At 49.5% G+C, this 16,470-nt stretch overlaps 1 protein-coding gene across 2 annotated transcripts in view; it reads left to right on the forward strand.

Annotated features, from left to right (window-relative positions):
* The first annotated feature begins 3,343 nt into the window (after positions 1–3,343).
* Positions 3,344–16,470, forward strand: part of Gask1a (golgi associated kinase 1A) — a 32,964-nt gene continuing 19,837 nt past the window's right edge. Inside the window, exon 1 of one of the 2 annotated variants that reach the window (XM_063265662.1) lies at positions 3,344–3,608. In XM_063265662.1, the coding sequence (XP_063121732.1) occupies positions 3,606–3,608 (3 nt within the window). In that variant the 5' untranslated portion in view covers positions 3,344–3,605. The remainder of the gene's footprint in view (positions 3,609–16,470) is intronic. The other variant, NM_001399327.1, reaches the window with a different exon arrangement.

The following is a 16,470-nucleotide window of genomic DNA, read 5'->3' on the forward strand; positions in this document are numbered from 1 at the left end:
TTGTCTCCTGTGCCAATGCATTCAAGGTTATTCCCTAGTTTCTCTTCTTTTATATTTAGTGTATCTGGTTTTATATTGAGGTCTTTGATCCACTTGGACTTGAGTTTTATGCAGGTTGATAAATATGAATCTATTTGTATTCTTTTATGTTCTGACATCCAGTTAGACCAGCACCATTTGTTGAAGATACCATTTCCCCCATTGTATGGTTTTGTCTTCTTTGTAAAAAAAAAAACAAAAACAAAAACAAAACAACAACAACAACAAAACTCAAACAAACAAAAAACAAAGCAAGTGTCCGTGGGTGTGCAGGCTCAGTTCAGGGTCTTTGATTTGATGCCACTGGCAAGCCTGTCTGTTCTTATGGCAACACCGTGCAGCTTTCACTACTGCTGTTGTGTTTTAACATTCCCTTGGAGAGTGGACCCCAGGGTATCGTCTAAAGGCTCTCCTCTCCCCTAACAGCACTGTCATGGGACCAAGCCTTAACATACAGGCACTGTGGAGCTTTCACAATGCGAGCTGTAACTGTCCCTGCTGCACTTGCTGCCACAGATAGTGGCCATGTGCTATGGAGACAAGACTCCCTCTGAACTGCCTCATGGCAGCAAGTACGAGTGGGGCAGTATTTATCCAGTGAGTGCCTGTAAGGTGCCCAACGGAACCATTGTGGGCTTAGTCTGGCTGTGAACATAAGAGCTGCAAGGACTGGACTAGACCTTGTTGAGGAGTCTAGAGTGGGGTCATTTCTGCTTGTTGTCTGGAACTGAGTTCTGACTGCGAGACCAGGGCACAGTACAGAAGCTGGGGGAGAGAGACTCATTAAACCAAAGCCCAGAATAATGTCTGTGTGGAAAGTAGGCCACACGAGGGTGCCATTCCCTTCCAAGCTTTGTTTAAAAGCATTTCTTGCACCTTTGCTTCTGGGAACAGCCTGGATGGATCCAGCCCTGCCAGCCAACCTGGGGGCTCAGTGACCGTGTCTACTGAGAGAAATTCAGAGTCTGAAGCAGGATGGGATCTGCCGAAGCTGGAGTTACAGTCAGTTGGGAGCCAGCGGATGCGGGTGCTGGGACTTGGAAATCACTCAGGTCCTGTGGAAGAGCAGAGAACGCCCTTAACTGTGGGGCAGTCACTCCATCTGTTCCATTTGTTAGCACAGGTTCTCCAGACTTGACTCTTTAGTAGATAACAGTGAAGTCAAGTTATCCTGAGGTCACCATTAAGAATATTAGAATAAAGTATAAAAATATCACAGTGTGGTGAGAGGCTCAGCAGCTAAGCAATTAGTGCCGAGCCAGATGACTGGAGCTGCTTACGTAGGCTCCACGAGGTGGACAGAGAGAGCAGCAGACTCCAGCAGATGGTGGACCTACACACACACACACACACACACACACACACACACACACACACACACACACATGCGTGTACACATGCACATACACACTAAATACAATATGAAAATATATGAGAATATCACATAAAGTAATTGTTTTCATTTTCTCTTCTGTCGCTGTGGTAAAGCACGCCAACAAAAGCTGTTTCAAGAAAAAAATGGTTTATTTGGCTCACACTTCCAGGTTACATTTTATCACTGAGAGGAAGCCAGGCAAGCCATGACAGTGTATGTGTTAGTGCTCAACTGACTATTTTATGCAGTCCACAACTCTAGCCGGTGCTCCCACTCTGTGGGACTTCCTAACTCAATACGATTAAGATGCTTCACAGGTGTGCCCACAGGCCAGCCTGATAAAGACAACCCCCTCACCGAGACTTCTCCCCAGGTGACTCTAGATTATACCAGCTTAACTCACACTAATCATCCAGGGCTGCAGAGATGGCTCAGCACCTCAGAACGCTGACTTTTCTTGCAGAGGAACTGGGCTTGGTTCCAGAACCCACACGACAGCTCACAACCACCTGTAACTCCAGTTTCAGGGGATCTGACATCTGACCCCCACGAGCACTGCACACATCGGCGTATGCGTGCAAAGGCTGACACATATAACAAATAAATCCAAAATAATTAACCATGAAAGTAATGTTTCCCAGAATGGATCCTCAAATGTTTTCATAGAGGGTCATGGCACACTTGTGTATTCAGTGTGGAGAGACAAATTCAAAACCAAATCCAATCTTTCCTTAAACCCCTGAGTGAACACGGGGTGGCTGCCCTATCCCTGTGCCCCTCTTTGCATCACTCCTCCAGCACCACGGTTGCCAGCCCTTCCAGGAGTCTATATACTTTTAGGCTGCAATTAGCAGCGCCCTCCCCACCCTCACCCCCGTTTCCTATTAGTTCTGTGTTTTCACTTCAGGTAGGCTTAGACTAAGCTATAGACTGGCTTCCTGGTTCTGACTTTCCAACAGGGTTTCCTTCTCTGTAGATTTGCTCCTTGGCATTGTTTGTGGTGGTTCAATGCTGCAATGTACGGAAGGCATCTGGGGCTGACTACTTCTGGCATAGCACCCCACATGGCTCCTGTGTCCCCTATCAGCAACAACCTGATAGTTGTTGATCTATCGGGGGCGGGGGGGGGGGGAGGTGAGTCTTGGGAGGCCTGAGGGTGGCTCATCCATCTAGTGGTGACCTTGAGAGTTTAAATCCTGGCAGGTCATTTTCAGCTTGGTTCTAAGATTGCCTCCTATCGTCCACTCTGTCCTAACCTCCACCGTTGTCTACCTCCCCTTAAGAATCCCTAGTTTCAAATATCATACTTCTTAGGGGCAGGTCTCTCAGAGGTCTAGGTCCTCCTTGGCAGCCACCAGCTGTTAACAGTGAGGCCAGCGGGATCCTGCACTATAGATACCAAGCCCAGTGCAGACCCTGCATTCAGGCACCCACTGTAGCTGCCCCAGGGACACAGAGAGTATCTGCAGCCAGAGCAGTATCCAGTATTGATACCTTACTCCGGCCCCTTGAATGAGGTTCTGCTCATTGTTAATGCCCTTCAGTGGTTAATGAATTTGCCTCCCAAACCGCCCTTGGGCACTGCGCCCAAAGCTACTGGAGAGGTGCCAGTGGCAAACTGGTCTTCCTGCAGTTTTGCAGAGGAGAGGGTCAGTGTAGGGAATCCTTGTCCGGGCCCCGCCCCGTGAGTTGCACCCAAACACCTTAGAGGTTTCACTAGGGCTCCTCTGAGTCCAGCCCAGGCGCTGAACCTGGCAGGCGGGGGTGGGGGTGGGGGGGTGGGGGGGTGGGGGGGTGGGGGGGTGGGGGGAAGACGACTCTTTCCTTCCTAGCACCAGAACCCTCGCTCCAGGCAGCTTCTGCTGGCCAGAAGTGGGTAGGGCTTTTATTATGAAAAGGACCTCCCCCTTCCGCGCTTTCTGGGGACTTGGGAGGCTGGGCTATGCCGCTTGGCTGTGGCTTTGCAAACTCTAGAAAGGTCCCCAGCGGTTGGAGGTGGCTTGTGGCAGCAGGACTCCGCAGACTCAAATGTAGACTCACACGTGGAGCATCCTGTGGTGTGTCCTGTCCCGAGATCTGGCTGGCGGGAAAGGTGTGGAACTAAGCCCAGCCCAGCCTGGAAAGTTTGGGCTCCAGGGATGAGTCTGCCAGTAGGCTGAGCCCCAGGAACCTGCTGGAGTACCGTGGGGACATGGTAGGAGTTGCTGGACGGGGCGGTGGGTCCAGGAGGGCGCCAGGGCAGGTGGCCTCGAAGACGTGCATGAGTTATACATGCCGCATCCCAGGCCACAGTTATCCTTTAAGCTTTCTCGTGGGGCCACAGTGACTTTCATTTGTGCCCAGAACTGGGGAGTCTTCGTCAAGGACCCCTCACATGTAGCTGAACAGTTATCTAGGCAAAATGCTTGCAGGAGAGTAAAGGACTCCTTTGAGCACTCAAGGCAGACCTGATGGGTGAGAGCCTTTCAAGTCACCTCCTTCCTTCTCAAAGGTGTGTAAATTTCATCGTGTTCTATGGCGAAGTGGTGTATTGATGCTTTAAAAAATGCCTTGCATCACCTTTGAGTTAAAGTTTTACTCCCTCCCACTCCCCCTCCACCCACCCTGACTGCTGGACTGAGTATAGAGTAGCACGGGGAGCCTGTAGGTCTGAGGAGTCACTGATAAAGTCTAGGACCTGTGGACTTAATCCTCTTCCAACCTCACAAAGAGAGGAAAACAAGAAACCTGCAGCCCAGGCTCCAGAGTGTGAGAAAGTGGGTTGGAGTGCTCTTGCCTGCTTTGTTGTGACTCTGGAGGGATTCCTTTCTCTCCAGGTTTTGGGAGGCAAATGGGAATTCCCCAGAGATGCTTCAAGGGAAGTTGACCCATGGGCCAGGAACTTAATCAACCTTTGCAGGAAGTAGGTCAACATGGGAGCAGTGCCTGGTGCAGATGTGAGGACCCTGAAGTGAGAGCTGGGGGCTCAGCCCTGAGATCTGGATTTGCTCCTGGCCTCTCTATAGCCTTACAGGTTTCTCCAAGTGAGTAAGAGCTCTTGAGTTTGAGAGGAGGCATGGCTGAGGTGTTACTGGATTCCTAGTTTAGGAGCAAGTCTCCCATTCAAAATTTATGACCTGTGTACTCTGAGGGGGTGTTTGTGGCCTCTAATCTTGGGCCATTTTTAGGAGTCTCTTCTTCCTTCCCCTATGTAGGTTCTGGGCATTGAGCTCAGCAAGGTGGTAAGTGCCTTTACCCACTCAGTCATCTCAGTGGACAACATTCTATAAAATAATTATCCGTCAAAACAAGGTTAAATGATATCTCTCCATTAGTCTTCTGAATTGGTCTTTTATAGCTACCTTTGTAATCATAAAAGCAGGCTGGAAACCGTTCCAATAATAAGAAAATGAGTGTGTTGCTATTCACGTACCCAGTGCTGCCTTGCTCCTGGGGTTTCTGATGTCACCTAGCTCCCTACCTCCTGGCTTCCAGGCCTAGCTAGCCACCTCTGCTGAAGGGTGGTGCAACCTGCAGGTGGTGACACCTTTAGTCCACTTCTCTGCCACTGACCATGGACTTGGGTTCCTCTTAAGTGGCAGCTGGAAGGAGCTATGTCACACGCTGTTTACTTGTGGGCAGTTTTTGTTTGATTTGAGAGGTGTTTGCTTGCAATGGGCAAACATCCTCTCCCAGTACCATCCAGAGAATTAAAATCCCCAAGTCTTGGCTGGGGCATCATGTTTGTGGCTTTGTGCTTAGGAGCCAAGTTGGGGAGTGATTTTTTTCCAGAAATGCCATCAGCCAAGAGTTGGCTAATAGCTGTGGAGGGGCTGGGACTAGGGAGGAGAGAGGTGTATCTGTTGTGTATGATGACTAGAGAGGGAGGCATGGACTATGATGGCTAGGCTAGCTCTGTGAGCTGACCTGGGAGCAAGGAGTGTCCTGGCGGCCTGAGAGGGTACCTGTCAGGAGCAGAGTTCTGGGCTATGGCACATGCTGCTCTGAGATGGCTTTCCTCAGCGGTACAGTGTTTCCTCTCACTGGTATGGCAGCGGAAAGGTGCTCATCACAGACACAGGTTGAGCTTTGTGCTCTGGCTAATGAGACTGTGCCAGAGGAGAAGTCTGACTCCTTCCAGCTCCAGTCTTGGCTCTGTCCCACCACACTGTGAGGCGATTTCCCACGCCCTGGGCTGATGGAGACTTTCTGTTTCCAACAAGGGATAAAACGTTGACTTGGTTTTTAAGAACACTTGGCGACGCATCTGAAGTAGCACGCACAGCCTCTGTAAGATGAGGTCCGTGATTTCAGAGCACACAGAATCCACAGCTCTCTCCATCCTTTCCCCACAGGAAAGGAAGGGCTCCGGCCGGGAGCTCATAGGAAAACCAGCAGCAAGGAGGAAGGAGAGGAGAGGGCTGGGGAGGGAGGTGGTGTCAAGAGCAAGAGGCATGGTTCCTACGAAGCCCAGAGGTGCTGTGCTGTGTGGCAGGCCTTGTCAGGGAGGCGGCAGTGTCTGTGATGATCTGTATGGAGCATGGTCTCAGGTCTTCTGTCCCCTGGTCTGCACAGTTTCTGGATTTCTCCTTCAGTCGGTCTGCTTGGGTTTTCCTTGTAAGACTAAAAATGTTGTTTGTTTGTTTGTTGTTTGTTTTTGATGAATGTAGAATTGAGGAACAGTTCTGACAGACTTGAACCGTGTTGCTGCTGCTCCTTCAGGTTTGATTATTGAACATTAACCTTTGGAGACTTGCAGTTCCTTTGCTCACTGCTGTGACAAATTACCTGAAAATGAGGTCCATCTACACAATGGAGCACTACTTGGCTAGTAAAAACAACAACTTCACGAAATTCTTAGGCAAATGGCTGGAACTAGAAAATATCATCCTGAGTGAGGTAACACAATCACAAAAGAGCACACATGGTATGCACTCACTGATAAGTGGATATTAGCCCAAAAGCTCAGAATACCCACTAATTCAATCCACAGACCACATGAAGCTCAAGAAGAAGGAAGACCAAAGTGTGGATGCTTCAGTCCTTCTTAGAAGGGGGAACAGAATACTCACAGGAGGAAATACGGAGACAAAGTATGAAGCAGAGACTGAAGGAAAGGCCATCCAGAGACTGCCCCACCCCCCAGGGATCCATCCATTACAGTCACCAAATCCAGACAATATTGTGTTTGCCAAGAAGTGCATGCAGACAGGAGCCTTGCATAGCTGTCTCCTGAGAGGCTCTGCCAGAGCCTGACAAATACAGAGGCAGATGCTTGCAGCCAACCATTGGACTGAGAACAGGGTCCCCAGTGGAGGAGTTAAAGGACTGAAGGAGCTGAATGGGTTTGCAACCCCATAATAAGAACAACAATATCAACCAACGAGATCCTCCAGAGCTCCCAGGGACTAAAGCACCAGCCAAAGAGTACACATGGGGGGACCCATGGCTCCAGCCGCGTGTGCAGCAGAGGATGGGCCTTGCCGGGCATCAGTGGGAGGAGAGGCCTTTGGTCCTGGGAAGACTCCATACCTCAGTGTAGGGGATGCCAGGGTGGGGAGGCGAGAGGGGGTGGGTGGGGGGAGCACCTTCGTAGAAGCAGAGGGGGTGGGGTAGGATAGGGGGTTGTGGAGGGGAAACTGGGAAAGGGGATAACATTTGAAATGTAAATTAAAATATCCAATGAAAGAGAAAAGAGCAAGTTGAAGAAAGAGGGCTCGCAGTCCTTCAGGGCAGGAGAGCCTGGTGGTGGGAGTCAGGCAGTCGGCCCTATCACACCGCACCCACAGTCAGGAAACCAAGATGGCTGCTGGGCCAGCTTGACTCTTCTTTTTAGGCTAGAGCCCCAGCCATAGATGGTGCTACCTGTAGTCAGGTGGGTCTTCCCTCTTCAGTTAAACCTTTCCAAACAATCTCTCACAACACCCCCCGAGATGTGCCCTTTAGGGATTCAAAGCCATTCAACTTGACAACGGATGAAGCTCACAGGGCTCACCTGTGCTATGAAAATCTCGTTTTATCGCCTTTCTCTTCTTTGACAATGAGCAGTTCCTTCTTTTGTGGAATCCTGCCTGTTTCTGGCTCTCTTTGGAGTCTCTGGACAGTGATTGTCTGGAAAGCAGCAGCAAAGGGGCTGGCTGCCCACCTCACAGCAAGCTATACCAAGGCAGAGGTGCAAGATGGGCTACAGGAGCCAGAATGGGGCTCAGGCTGTGGGAGGCTGTGGTTGGAAGTCTTCAATTCCGGGACCAGCTGGAGCTGAATCTGTCAGCAGTTTGAGAGCTGGAGGCTTGGACGGCTGTGCAGGGGCCGTGTGGGGAGGGTAGGTGGAATACACAGTCCTCTTCCAGGACAGGGTTGCTCTGTTCCCCACACAGAGGCTTGGTGTGTGTTTCCTGGGGTCCTGGACTCTGCTCAGACACTGGCCACCACAGGGCTTCTTCGTGGGCATCACAGAAGCTTCCTTTGGCCTCTGCACAGCAGACTTCTGCAGGCTTTGGTCTGGTTGGATCTGATGGTCAGCCATCCCCATTTCTCCCCAGATCCTACTGCAACTACAAAGACGCTATTGTATCCTTTCTTTCAGAAACAAAGTTAAAATCATTCCTCTCCCCTGGGAGCAGGTATGGCCGGCTGAGTGCAGTGATATTTCCCTGGGAGTCAGGGGAGACTTTCCAGGCTCCTCTGTTACATTCACTGACCTTGGTAGCAATGGATTTAGACCCTCACAGTACCCTCCTTGGTAGTTTTAGATCACAAAGGGCTCAGAAGGTGGGTTCTGATAGAGACTGCTTAGTGAGAATTTTGGTTTCTTTAAAAGTTCAGTTACGCTATTATGTGAATATGTTTTTATTTTAACCAGGTGTGGGATATGGGGCTGCTTCAGAATGTCCATAGCAGCTGACTCTGATTCATCTTGTGCTCTGGCAGCAGAGTGATTTTGCCAGCTGCAGATAGTTTACATTGGGAATTCTGGGGACTCTTTGGAGAGTATATAAATGCCAGAGCCCTGAGAGAGGAGGTGACTGCTGTCCTCTTTCCCCTCTAACCCTCTTTCTCATCTACCTAGTTTTGAGGAGTTGGGGTGGAGAAAGATAGTAGATATAAGAAACCAAGAAAGTAGCCATTAAGTACAGCTAACAGGCTGCATCCAAACTCTGCCCTCCTGAGGCCTATGAACATTTAACCCCTCGCCTCGGTTTCCGTGCAGATCACTGTCTGCTGGCAGAGTTGGATACAGCCATACCCAGTAATGGGAATAGGAATGTTGTTATCCTTACAGCAAAGGAGTGCTTGCCTTGTAGTGGGTCCTTCAGGGCAGGAGAGCCTGGTGGTGGGAGCTTCAGGCAGTCGGCATATCAAGGTGCTATCCAAGGTGCCAGGAAGAAGGGGATCAGAGTAGAGACAACTGCTTTGACCTCAGCCCTGTTGGCTTTCCCCAAAATGATAAACTAGAGAGGGTGCACCCAAAGCGATGGAGGAGAGGCGCTTAGTCCCGGATTCATGACCTGTGGCCTAGGCACATAACTCAGGGAGCCCCAAGCTTAGTTGAAACATGCTAACACCTTTATTTCTTCAGAATTCTAGCTAAATCTAGCATTTCTTTGATGATGAATGTGGTCACCTGTGGCGTTGCCACCAAGAGAAGTCACTGACATTTTCTGTCAGGAGAGCAGAAACACCGTAAATACTCGCCACAGCTTTGAAAGCCCACTGCCCCCCCGTGCTCAGGTGCTCACAGGGAAACAGGGGTACACATTTGTTTATATTAGCACATTTTCAGCAGCTCATTTGATTGTCACCAATGACCTCCATAACCCTGCATCTTGCATTTGTGTTTAAGAATCCCCCATCCATGGCTTCATAGACTAAATAATCCCTGGTATTAGGAAATTTTAGACTGTTCCTATGTTGTATATGTCAGTGAGATCTACTCACTGGGAGACTCAAAAGCCATTTGCCTGAAAGGGTTCTTTTAACAGCCTCCACTCCTGGACTCTTAGACATCAGATGATAGATAAATACATCTGTCTCCAGCTTTTGAGAGGTTGTCTCTCAGTCAGGGTTTCTATAACATAACGTGGTTAGACACCATGACCATAAACAACTTGAGGAGAGGAGGATTTATTTTAGCTTACAGTTCTGTCACAGTCCATTGATGGGGGAAGTTAGGGCAGGAACCCTAACAGGACGGAACCTGGAGTCTGGAGCTGATACAGAGCAATGGGGGTGCTTCTTACTGGCTTGCTCCTCATGGTTTGCTTAGCCTGCTTTCTTATAGCACCTAGAACCACCAGCCCGGGGTGGCCCCGCCCACAATGGGCTGCCCCCCCCCAATCACTAGTTATGGTAAGCACTCAAGGCTTACCCACAGGCCAATCTGGTGGGGAGTGTCAGGCATTGTCCTGTTGCTGTGAAGAGACAGTAAGACCATGGCAACCCTTATAAAGGAAAATATTTAATCCATTGTCAACGTGGTGGTGAGCATGGTGGGGTGAGGTGCAGGAGTAGCTGAGAGTTTACATCCTGAGCCCTGGGCAGAGAGAGAGTGAGAGGCAGAGAGGAGGCATGGGCGGTGGGTCTGGGGCAGAGACTGGGTATGGGCTTGTGAAACCTCAAAGCTCACCCCCAGTGACATACCCCATTCAACAAGGCCACACCTCCCAATCCTTCTAATCCTTTCAAACAATTCCACTTCCTGGTGACTAAGCATTCAAGTATATAAGACGGGGTGGGGGTGGGGTGGAGGAGTGGGTAAAGAGGGCGGGAGGATGGGGAGTGAGGGAGCATTCTCATTCAAACCACCATGGGGGGGCATTTTCTCAGTTGGGGTTCCCTCTTCCCAAATGACCTAAGCAATGTCAAGTTGACATAAAACTACACAGCACAGAGGATGAGGAAGAATTATTGTTTTAAGTTCAAGGCCGCCCTTGGTTACACCATGAGAGCCTATCTCAAACAAGAAACATTAAAACAAGCAAACAAACAACACAGACATATCTAAAGACCAAACAAACAGCAGAAGCAAAAGAATCTTCAGCAAGCTTCTCCTGGGTGCTGGGCACCATGCTGGCCATGGTGGGACCAGTTACCCTCAGTGGCAAGGGCAGACAGATAGATGCCCAAGGCTTTGTCGGATTTCTTCATTACAGACTAATGTTATAATTCTGCTAAAACACTGAGGTTTCAAGACTCCTTATTCATTATCTCATTGAACTCTTAATCCTTTGATGTATAGGCTACAATTATCAGACACATTTTTTTTTGGTTCTTTTTTTTCGGAGCTGGGGACCGAACCCAGGGCCTCGCGCTTCCTAGGCAAGCGCTCTACCACTGAGCTAAATCCCCAACCCCTATCAGACACATTTTAAAGATCAGTAGATAGAGGCTCATCAGGCCTGAGTACCAGCCAAGTGAGTCCCCAGCCACATGTCCCCTCTTCCCATGAGATACACTATCTTACACTCTATCTTATGCTCTCTTATAAACCATGGTTTGAGCTCAGCTCACTTATTTCCCCAATTGAATCTTCTCCTTGATTTGTGAGCTGCTGTTGGTGACTGTGCAAATGTCTCTTCTGATTGTCCTGGCCAGGCCCATTCGCTTCCTCACGGTCTGCAGAGCTGGCAGGCTGTGCTTCTTGCTGTAACTCCAGGACAGACTCAGGCAATGCTGCTCTGTTTGCAGCTGTGTTACGCTGCAGGCTCATAGCATGATGTCTGGTCTGCACCTCCCTGTGGACCTCTGTCTGGTACAGGCATGGAGCCCTCATGGTAGCTAAGAGGCTGTAGCCACCAACCTCAGGCTTGGAATAAGGGGCAAGATGGCTGCAGAGGAGGCTTCCTGTGTTCTCTTTCTTACCTTTGGCTTTCTCCCCAGTTAGACAGCGAATTCCTGGAAGGCGGTAGCCTAATGTTTATGATTCCTCCTACAGTGCCCAGCACAGTGTGGTGCAACCACAGAGGACTTGTCAAAATCCTCTTCTCTCCCTTCCCCAACCCTCCCCTGCCCTCCCTGTCCTCCCTCCTCTCCCCTCTCCTCTCTCTTGTTTTTCTTTTTGAGACCCAGGCTGGCCCTAGACTGTCTCCCTCTGACCTCAACCTCCTGAGTTCTGGGACAGCCAGTGTTTTCTCTGTCTGGTTAAGACTCACATTTCTGATATTCAGGTCTCCTGGAGTTTCCTGGCGGGACTTTATGAGATACAAGAATTGTTGGTCTGTGGGTCTAACACAGTAGCTGCCCATGAGTGGCAAATGAGCTCTTAGAATGTGGCCAGTGTTCCCAGGAACAAACACGCTGTTGTAACTGAACGCAATGCAGATAGTCACACAAGGCCAGTGGTTCTTGTACTCGGGGTAGCCAATAACTGTGCACTGAATGACTGGTGGACCAGGATGCAGCATTAGAAAGGGGGTGGGCCTGGAAGAGAGGACAGATCTGTGTGTCTTTTGTCTTCTCAAGTGTAAATGACATCTTCTGATGATGAAAAAAAGTGAAGGAAATGAGATGTCAAAGGCAGGTTAGTGCTGGAAGATGATGGCTCTATGTGTGTGCTGTGTATAGGTGCTATGTGTAGTATGTGGTGTGTGTGTGTGTGTAGACATGTGTGTACTGTTTGTATCTACTATGTGTGTGCACTGTGTGTTTGTACATGTGTGTATGTACTGTGTGTATACATCTGTGTGCACATGTGTGTGCTATATATGTGTGCTATCTGTGTGCATGTGTGTTGTGTACGTGCACATGTGTGTGCTGTGTGTACACATGTGTATGCTATGTGTGTGCACATGTGTGTGCAGTGTGTGCTATGTATGTGTGCTATCTGTGTGCATGTGTGTTGTGTATGTGCACATGTGTATATGTGTGCACATGTGTATATGTGTGCACATGTGCATGCTATGTGCTCATGTATGTGCTGTGTGTATCTACTATGTGTGTGCACTGTGTGTGGACATGTGTGCACATGTGTGTGCTATCTGTGTGCATATGTGTGTTGTGTGTGTGCACATGTGTGTGTACACATGTGTGTGCTGTGTGTGCACATGTGTGTGGTATGTGTATATTTGTGTGTATGTGTGTATGCATGCATGTGCACACTGTGGGGGTGCTAAGGCAAGCCACCCAGTCATGGTCAGGAGGAGCCATGTTCCATTCTAGCTGTGAGGATGCATGCACTTGCCATGGAAAATTGCAAATGTTGTTTTTGTTGTTTTTTTAAATAGGATTTTCAACATCGGCTCAAATTTATTTAAAACTCTTCAAGCCAAACAAAACATATATTCAGGCCAGAACTGACCTGTGGGTTTGGTTCACAAACTTTGTCCTGTCCTGTAAGTTCTTACCATCTGCTGGAGGCTAGGGTGGACGTTAGAGTCAGAGGGAGTTGGATTATCTCCTGCTATCATGAGTCCCTTCAGAAGGTGAGATTTGTGTTGGGAAGATGAAGTCGGGCCCCTCTATCTCTGTGTCTGGGCCTCTGAGCAGCCAGAGAAGAAATATTTGAAGGATGGGGAGCAGCAGCCAGAATGCAAAATGTCTTTACTTTTTCAGTGACAATTTTCATTCTGCTCTACCCCAACCCCAGCCCCAGACACATGAGAGCAAATGTGCGGCAGAGGAAATTTCTTACAAATGACAGGTCTCCAACATTCCATCTAGCTCGTGGTGTCCCCACACTGGTGCTCTTGTGAGCTGGGACAAATGGTGCTACAGTTGAACCTGTGGGGAAGAGGTTTCTAGAGCCAGCGGGTCATCAAGTCCCACTGTACACCCAGGCTGAGACTGGAGCCTGATCTCCAGCAGATTCCCTCCTTTCATGAGCAGGCAGAGGGGTCATTCCACCAGTGAGGGTGCTGCTGCCGCCATGGAAACCCTGTGACTGCTGTAGAATCTCCATCATGGTCAAAGTAACAAGACCAACAACAACTGGGACGCAATCTGGTTAATTTAGGTCTCCTATCCAAACAGTAGCCAGGCCCGACCTCTCTGAGATCAGACCAGATCTGGCAATTGGGAGCGTCCGGCTGAGATGACCACAGGTGGATTCATTTACTTCTGAGACAACTCTCTTGGCTGCTGAAGTCAATGTTAGTGATTCTTAGGATTCTCCCTGGAGATCAACCTCATCTGGTCCCATGGTGGTGTCTCTAGTTCACTGGAACTGAGTAGGTTATATGAAGGCCAGGGAAGGGGGCCTTGTGAAGTCACAGGAAAGGCCTAGGTGAAGTTAGAAAAAAGGGCTTGTGAAGTCACAGGAAGGAGCTGTGTGAAATCACAGGAAGGGATTGTGTGAAGTCACAGGAAAGGCCTTGGTGAAGTCACAGGAAGGGACTGTGAAGTCACAGGAAGGAGCTGTGTGAAGTCACAGGAAGGAACTGTGTGAAGTCACAGGAAAGGCCTTGGTGAAGTCACAGGAAGGGACTGTGAAGTCACAGGAAGGAGCTGTGTGAAGTCACAGGAAGGAGCTTTGTGAAGTCACAGGAAGGAGCTGTGTGAAGTCACAGGAAGGGACTGTGTGAAGTCACAGGAAAGGCCTTGGTGAAGTCACAGGAAGGGACTGTGAAGTCACAGGAAGGAGCTGTGTGAAGTCACAGGAAGGAGCTGTGTGAAGTCACAGGAAGGGACTGTGTGAAGTCACAGAAAGAGACTGTGTGAAGTCACGGGAAGGGACTGTGTGAAGTCACAGGAAGGGACTGTGTGAAGTCACGGGAAGGAGCTGTGTGAAGTCACGGGAAGGGACTGTGTGAAGTCACAGGAATGGACTGTGTGAAGTCACAGGAAGGAGCTGTGTGAAGTCACAGGAAGGGACTGTGTGAAGTCACAGAAAGAGACTGTGTGAAGTCACGGGAAGGAGCTGTGTGAAGTCACAGGAAGGGACTGTGTGAAGTCACAGGAAGGGACTGTGAAGTCACAGGAAGGGACTGTGAAGTCACAGGAAGGAGCTGTGTGAAGTCACAGGAAGGGACTGTGTGAAGTCACAGGAAGGGACTGTGTGAAGTCACAGGAAGGGACTGTGTGAAGTCACGGGAAGGGACTGTGTGAAGTCACAGAAAGAGACTGTGTGAAGTCACAGGAAGGAGCTGTGTGAAGTCACAGAAAGAGACTGTGTGAAGTCACGGGAAGGAGCTGTGTGAAGTCACGGGAAGGAGCTGTGTGAAGTCACAGGAAGGGACTGTGTGAAGTCACAGGAAGGGACTGTGTGAAGTCACAGGAAGGGACTGTGTGAAGTCACAGGAAGGGACTGTGTGAAGTCACAGGAAGGGACTGTGTGAAGTCACAGGAAGGGACTGTGTGAAGTCACAGGAAGGGACTGTGTGAAGTCACAGGAAGGAGCTGTGTGAAGTCACAGGAAGGAGCTGTGTGAAGTCACAGGAAGGGACTGTGTGAAGTCACAGGAAGGGACTGTGTGAAGTCACAGGAAGGGACTGTGTGAAGTCACAGGAAGGGACTGTGAAGTCACAGGAAGGGACTGTGTGAAGTCACAGGAAGGGACTGTGTGAAGTCACAGGAAGGAGCTGTGTGAAGTCACAGGAAGGGACTGTGTGAAGTCACAGGAAGGGACTGTGAAGTCACAGGAAGGAGCTGTGTGAAGTCACAGGAAGGGACTGTGTGAAGTCACAGGAAGGGACTGTGTGAAGTCACAGGAAGGGACTGTGTGAAGTCACAGGAAGGGACTGTGTGAAGTCACGGGAAGGGACTGTGTGAAGTCACAGGAAGGGACTGTGTGAAGTCACAGGAAGGGACTGTGTGAAGTCACAGGAAGGGACTGTGTGAAGTCACGGGAAGGAGCTGTGTGAAGTCACAGGAAGGGACTGTGTGAAGTCACAGAAAGAGACTGTGTGAAGTCACAGGAAGGAGCTGTGTGAAGTCACGGGAAGGGACTGTGTGAAGTCACAGGAAGGAACTGTGTGAAGTCACAGGAAGGGACTGTGTGAAGTCACAGAAAGAGACTGTGTGAAGTCACAGAAAGAGACTGTGTGAATTCACAGGAAGGGACTGTGTGAAGTCACGGGAAGGGACTGTGTGAAGTCACAGGAAAGGACTGTGTGAAGTCACAGAAAGAGACTGTGTGAAGTCACAGGAAGGAGCTGTGTGAAGTCACGGGAAGGGACTGTGTGAAGTCACAGGAAGGGACTGTGTGAAGTCACAGGAAGGGACTGTGTGAAGTCACGGGAAGGAGCTGTGTGAAGTCACGGGAAGGGACTGTGTGAAGTCACAGGAAGGAGCTGTGTGAAGTCACAGGAAGGGACTGTGTGAAGTCACAGGAAGGAGCTGTGTGAAGTCACAGGAAGGGACTGTGTGAAGTCACAGGAAGGGACTGTGTGAAGTCACAGGAAGGGACTGTGTGAAGTCACAGGAAGGGACTGTGTGAAGTCACAGGAAGGGACTGTGTGAAGTCACGGGAAGGGACTGTGTGAAGTCACGGGAAGGGACTGTGTGAAGTCACGGGAAGGGACTGTGTGAAGTCACAGGAAGGGACTGTGTGAAGTCACAGGAAGGAGCTGTGTGAAGTCACAGGAAGGAGCTGTGTGAAGTCACAGGAAGGGACTGTGTGAAGTCACAGAAAGAGACTGTGTGAAGTCACAGGAAGGGACTGTGTGAAGTCACAGGAAGGGACTGTGTGAAGTCACAGGAAGGGACTGTGAAATCACAGGAAGGAGCTGTGTGAAGTCACGGGAAAGGCCTTGGTGAAGTCATAAGAAGGAAGCTTGGGGAAGGGGTGAACGTAGCAGGAAGGAGGACAGGGTTGTATGAAAGCTAGGGAAGAGAGCTCTTTGGATTCTGGGCTTCATGAGATCTTGAATGTGGAGTTGCTTCTGGATCAACCAGGAAGTGTAGCACCTGCCTGGTTCTTGTTTTTGTTTGCCTGTTTGCTTACATGATTAGGAGGTGGCTTCTGACATTGCCTCTCAAATACCTCTAGGTAGGAAGGAGTCAGATCCTCACATTTCTAATTTGATATTGTTAGTCTTCTGATTGTAGAAATTAAGGAAAAACAGAGACAAGAGATACAACAGTTTTTGTTTTGAATGAATGTATAGCTCAAACCATTTTCATTTCCTGTCAGTGATTTTTCG

Source organism: Rattus norvegicus, chromosome 8, assembly GCF_036323735.1.
Source record: "Rattus norvegicus strain BN/NHsdMcwi chromosome 8, GRCr8, whole genome shotgun sequence".
Classification (NCBI taxonomy): Eukaryota; Metazoa; Chordata; class Mammalia; order Rodentia; family Muridae; genus Rattus; species Rattus norvegicus.